General features: G+C 46.8%; 1 protein-coding gene across 4 annotated transcripts in view; it reads left to right on the top strand.

The window, feature by feature from the left end:
* The first annotated feature begins 340 nt into the window (after positions 1-340).
* Positions 341-6,000, top strand: part of AP1S2 (adaptor related protein complex 1 subunit sigma 2) — a 29,252-nt gene continuing 23,592 nt past the window's right edge. For 2 of the 4 annotated variants that reach the window (XM_039233940.1, XM_039233941.1), the window contains exons 1-2: positions 638-697; positions 2,835-3,013. In XM_039233940.1, coding sequence (XP_039089871.1) covers positions 2,835-3,013 — 179 coding nt within the window. In that variant the 5' untranslated portion in view covers positions 638-697. Of the gene's footprint in view, positions 413-533; positions 600-632; positions 698-2,834; positions 3,014-6,000 lie in introns of those variants that run through there. The other 2 variants (XM_039233942.1, XM_039233939.1) reach the window with 2 other exon arrangements.

The raw sequence follows: 6,000 nt of genomic DNA, 5'->3' as shown, positions 1-6,000 counted from the left end.
CTCCTCTACAGAGCTGACTTGTTTTCCCCGGAGGTGCAGCGCTCCCTCTCTCCCCTCACCATCATCACCCGCAATGACGCCTCCCCGCCCCACCCTCTTTGGGCACGGCGAGTTATCGGAGCTCAAACTTGGCTCTTCGCGATCCTGACCTTCCCTGCCCCGCACAGCGGGGTCGACAAAGGGCACCTCAGAACCCCGTCCTCCCACCACTGGAAAGCCGAGGCAGCCACCCGCCCGAGGTCCGAAGGTACGCGCATGAGCGCGCAGGCGCGCAGGCCTTGGCAGAAGCCGCTTCCGGGTCACGTGGCCTGACTTCCGGCCGGGACCACCCCTCTCGGTAGAGAGGCGGCCAATCGGCTCTCTTGGAGTGCGATCACCTGGGCTGCCTCCGGCGCTGTTGGCAACTGTCGAGGTGCTTCCCGCGCGTCGCCCAGCCCGCCCCTCCGCTCGCCGCAACCCCGGCTCCTCCCTCGTCCGGCCCATGGGGCGGGGTCTGTCGGCTCGCCCTCCCCTCGCCTCCTAAGCCTTCCCTCTGCCAACTGGGTCTCCTCCCCGCGGCAACACGGCTTCTCCTCCTCAGCCCGGCGACAGGGGCTTCCCCGCCGCCGCCGCCGCCGCCGCCGCCGCCGCCGCCGCCGCCGCCGCCGCCGCCGCCGCCGCCGGCCGAGCCACGCCGCGCCCGCGGTCCGCGGCCGCCGTAAGTCCCGGGGGGCGAGCGGGGGCGTCGGGGACGTGGAGGCGAGAGGGAGGGTTGGGCGCGCCCTCCGCCGCCCCGCGCGCGCCCCGACGACCCCACCCCGTGTCTGGCCGCCGGCCCCCCAGTGGGGCGCCGCGCCGGCAACTCACTTCTCTCGGCGTCCGCGCCCCTCTCCACTCCGCCCCGCGCCCCGAGGATGCGGGGGGCCCGCGGCACCTGTGGTTCGGGAATCACCTCAAGTTTTGCGGGGCATTTTCGGGAGGGGCTCGCGGCCCGGGGCGGCCGAGGACCCTTGGCGCCCCCTGCGCGGCGGCGAATGCCATTGTCTGCCCCGCTCGTAGCCTGTCACCTCGCTCGGGCTCGGTCAGTGATGGAGTGCGGCCCCGCGGGGCGGCGGGGAGGCGTCGGAGACGGCCGGACGGAGGAACGCTGGCCCTGCGCCCGCTCCGCGGCCGAGCCTATTGTTTTTAGTACCAATCTCGAGGAATTGGGGTGCCCTGTGATTTGCGGCCAAATCAAAGCATTAGTTTTTAACCAGAGGGAAGGAATACTTGTGCTTCGCAACCGGGTATTGTCCCATGTCCGCACGTAATTATTTTAAAGAGGGAATTATTTATTTGTTCTGTGAAGTGGTAGGGAGGGGATACAGACAGCCTTGCGCGCCTACCCTTTTCGAAAGCAAGCCCCCACCCTTCCAGGTCGTCAGGGTCTGAATAGGGGTCTGGTGTAATTCTCAAAGTTCTGGTAGCGGGTTTGCGTTAAACCCGTTGTCCAGCAGATGCTTTACTTGCTGTCCCCCTTCGAACGCCGCTATCTTAACAGGACTCGTATGGGGGGGAACTTCGATAGCAAGAACGTCGTTCGTTCGTTTTGTGCCAGGGAAGGATTGAAGTGAGGTGTAATAAACCAATTTTAACTTTATTAAAGTTAAATTGCCGCATCATAAATGGCTAAGTGTCTATCTTGTTGATGCCCGTTTGGATTCGTACGAAAAGCGTCACTAATTTCTTAGGGAAATTTAGAGCCCATTTTATTCTAAATTGGTTGTGTAAATTTCCCCACCCCATATTCAAATTGAAGATGGTGCGGTGCATGTTAAGAATCCGACTGGAATCTTGTAGTAGAGCTGTTAAAGGAACTTAAAATAGTTACTAGGGGGAAAAAAACCTTGTCTGAATTCTACCTTTAAATTACTTTTGTATAAACAGTGCTTACCTGTTTGCCGATGAGAAGACCACTTGAAGTACAAGCAGCTTTCCTTGAAAATGAAACATGTAAACAAATTAACCAATTCGAGATTCCAAATACATGTATACAAAATAGTTTAAGTAAAATACACCAAAATTCAGCATCCGCTCCATCTGTAGATGCATTTTTAATTGTTCTAAATCAAGTATTTCGGGTAATGTCTCTGCATGTGTGTACCTCTTATTTTGGCTTTTTAAAGGTTATAATCTCTGTCCTATCATGACATTAACCCACTTGATTATGTGCATATATATGCTGGAAAATTTAAAAAGTGAAGATGAGAAGAAATACTTAAAAATCAGGGTTTTATTGGGAAAAATGCATTTATGGGGTTTTCTCTGGGTTAATATTTTAGATCTTTTGTTTTCCTTAAAATATGTAAGCATAAACTGAAGGGGCCATTCTAAGTGATAGCAGTCTGTCCACAAGTAATTCAGTCTGGAACTGGAACAGCCTCAAGGTGAAAAACAGTAGCAGATCTGCTGTTTCTTTTAAATGTATCTAAACCAGTTGATGTCAACAATTCTCTTTTGCAGCATACAGCGAATGTGAAATGTATAGCCCTGGTAGACAGTAGTTTCTTAAATTGCAAGAAGTATCTTTCTTTTCCTCAAAATTTTCACTCCGGCTTTTTACCTGCTCTTCCCCCCCCCCCCCCAACTATTCTCCAAACTTAAGTGGAAAAGGATGGGGTGGGGATATTTGCATCTGGTGGGAAGATCTTCCTACAAGAATTTCCTGCTATTTTAACTGGCATAGAAATACTGACGGCTGCTAATCATTTGTCAGTTAAAGGCCCTGCCCCCAAAGCTTCTCTGTGAAACATGTCATCTTAATCTCTACTGAATCAAAGTGTTGCATTTAATCTTGGTTCTATTTATCTTAACAGATGCAGTTTATGTTGCTTTTTAGTCGTCAGGGAAAGCTTCGACTGCAGAAATGGTATGTCCCACTATCAGACAAAGAAAAGAAAAAGATCACAAGAGAACTTGTTCAAACCGTTTTAGCACGGAAACCGAAAATGTGCAGCTTTCTTGAGTGGCGAGATCTGAAGATTGTTTACAAAAGGTATAATTTTTCTTTATCAGAAAGCTGAAATGGTAGAATCAAATGTTTGGTCATTTATAAAGTGGTAATCCCAGACTTTTGAGAGATGACATTTATAAATAATGATTAATAATGATTTAGATAAAAAAGGTTTAAGTTAAAGCTTTGTATTTTTAAAATAACTGCCATTTTGATTGATTGCCCAGGCAAAAAGATAAAATCAGGAAAGTCGATTCAAAACTAATGATGTAATTAAAGGCGTAAATGATTGTTACTACTTAATCATCTTTTTAGAAAAATTCAGTGAGTTTATTTCTTTGCAGGTGAAAATAGGGTCGTATTTTAAATGGTGTGAGGAATTCTCTTGATTTAAACAAGCCTTTTCCCTCCACCCCCTTCTTGAAGATCTATATAGTAATGACTGATAACTGACATGCCTTTTTTCTTACTTTTAGAATCTTATGAACACGACACGTTGGATGCATAGACCATTTCAGTCAAATAGATGTTTTGAAACTGTATATATGCAAGATCTCTTTGTTACTAGTGTTTCCTAATTTGAAGTAGACTTGTGGTGGTGGTGGTGGTGGAGGTGTAATTAGATCTGATAATTTGGGGAAGAATAGATGTTTCAGTTTTTGATGTTGCAAAATGTCTCACACATTGGCTTTAAACACTAAGCTTTTATTGTATATTTTTTAAAGTATATTTCTTTTTTAGAGTGTGAGAGAGCACAAACGAGCATGAGCGGGGGGGGGGGGGGGGGGGGGGGGGGGGGGGGGGGGCCGCAGAGGATCCAAAGCAGGATCTGCGGTGACAGCAGAGAGCCCGATGCAAGGCTCAAACTTGCAAACCTCGAGATCATGACCTGAGCCAAAGTCAGATGCTTAACCAGCCACCCAGGGTCCCCTGAACACTAAGCTTTAAAAAAATATATATATATATGTCTTTATTAATATCTGAAAGTTTTTTAATACCTTAAAATACATTTCTCAAGATTGGGCTAATCAGGTTAAAAGAAATATAATTACCTTGTTCTCTTTTCCTCTCCCTTACAAATAATTTACTGTATTTAAGATGAGTGTTTCTGCATATCAAAAATGATCTTCTGTAGGGAAGTGTGTGCAGGGAACTAACAAGTATGGGCTGCAAGGAGGGTTGAAGTCTGGATTTTATCTCCATTTCCTTTATTCCACTCTAGGTATGGATGGTTTTTTTTTTTTGTTTTTTTGTTTTTGTTTTTTGGTCAGGGAGATGGCAGAAGAAGTAATGGAGATTATAGGACATTAAGAATGTTTTAAATACCGTAGACTCCTCTTTCCAATAGAATAAATTTAGTCATCTTTGGGTGATTTTGTATCCAGTGTTTCGTTTAGTACTTGTTGAGAAAAATCATAGCATTTTAGAGCTGAGAGAGGTCTTGGAAAGATCTAGTCAAAAAAGTTAAAAAGCTTGTTGCCCCAGAGTTAGAACCCTAAACGTGACAGGTGGAAGTGGAGTGCTCTCATGAAATCAGGACTGGGATTTCAAGCCCCTGCTCACTTGGCCTGTACCCTCTGCATAGGAGATGGTTCATGAACTTTAAAGCTACTATTTTTTTTTTTTAATGTTTATTTTTGAGAGAGAAAGACACACAGTGCGAGCAGGGAAGGGGCAGAGAGAGAGGGTGACAAAGAATCTGAAGCAGCCTCCAGGCTCTGATCTGTCAGCGCAGGCCCCGAACTCACGAATTGCGAGATCATGTCATGAGCCGAAGTTGGACACTTAACCAACTGAACCACCCAGGTGCCCCTAAAATGGCTACTGTTGATTAAACTTCAATTTTATAAAAGAAGAATTTGGGAGACTTTACTTGTCCAAGGTCACCTTCTAGTTAGTGACTGACATGGGGGCTAGAACTGAAATATTAAGCGTGGAGGCAAAGGTTTTAAATGGAGATGAGAAAGGGGCACCTGGGTGGCTCAGTCAGTTAAGCGTCTGACTTCGGCTCAGGTCATGATCTCACGGTTCGTGGGTTTGAGCCCCACGTCGGGCTTTGTGCTGACCGCTCAGAGCCTGGAGCGTGTTTCAGATTGTGGGTCTCCTCTCTCTCTGACCCTCCCCTGCTCAAGCTGTCTCTCTCTCTCAGAAATAAGTAAAAACATTAAAATTTTGAAAAAAACAAAACACAGACGCATTTCTTAAAAGGTCCTTGTAATGGGAGAATGGGTAGGGGGAGCGCTGAGGCTGGCACCTGAGGGATCTCTTAAGGAGACTGCATTATAATGAGGCACTGAAGGAAGACAGCTGCTGTGGGCACAGCAGGTGGAAAGAGCTGTTACTATGAGGTAAGTTTTAGAAGACTTGGTCACTGCTAAAGGGGGGAGGCCAGTGATTCCACATTTCTGGTTCAGCTGATGGGTAAATATGAGGTAGCAGACATGTTGACTTTAAGATGCCTGTATGACTTCCATTTGAATATGCCTAGTTTTCTCGGGCTGGGCGTGGAAGTCGGGGCGTGTGTGTGTGTGTGTGTGTGTGAGGGGGGGAATGAGGCATAAAGTGTTAGATCACCAGCATTCAAAGGGCGAGCAAAGGGAGTGTAGTATAGGGTAAGTATAGAATCAGTAACATCGGGGAAGGGAGAGAGTTTTGAAGATTAAGTCACCAGTGCCAAAATTGCAAAAACAGTTAAAACGAATAAAGAATCTATTAGGTTTTACAGTGAGAGTTCATAAAATGCCATTTGTGAGAACATTTTCAGTGAAATAGGAACAGAAGTCTCGAAGAAATGGGGCAAAGTATGAAGAGGTGGAGACTTTTAAACAGCAAGTGTAAACTATTTGGGGATCTTTGCTATGAAGATAGGAAGAGGTGGTAACCCCCCATAGATACAGGAGGCGGAAACAGGGTTTTTAAAAAGGTGTGACTTAAGCTTATTTTTAGATAGGGGAAGGAGTCCCCCGTGTGGAGGAGGAAAATACCAGCAAGGGAATCCATAATCCAGGAATCGAGATTCCTGCAGCAGA

Source organism: Hyaena hyaena, unplaced genomic scaffold (genome assembly GCF_003009895.1).
Source record: "Hyaena hyaena isolate Hyena2069 unplaced genomic scaffold, ASM300989v1 scaffold_80, whole genome shotgun sequence".
Classification (NCBI taxonomy): domain Eukaryota; kingdom Metazoa; phylum Chordata; class Mammalia; order Carnivora; family Hyaenidae; genus Hyaena; species Hyaena hyaena.
This window is presented reverse-complemented; position numbering and strand designations above follow the sequence as displayed.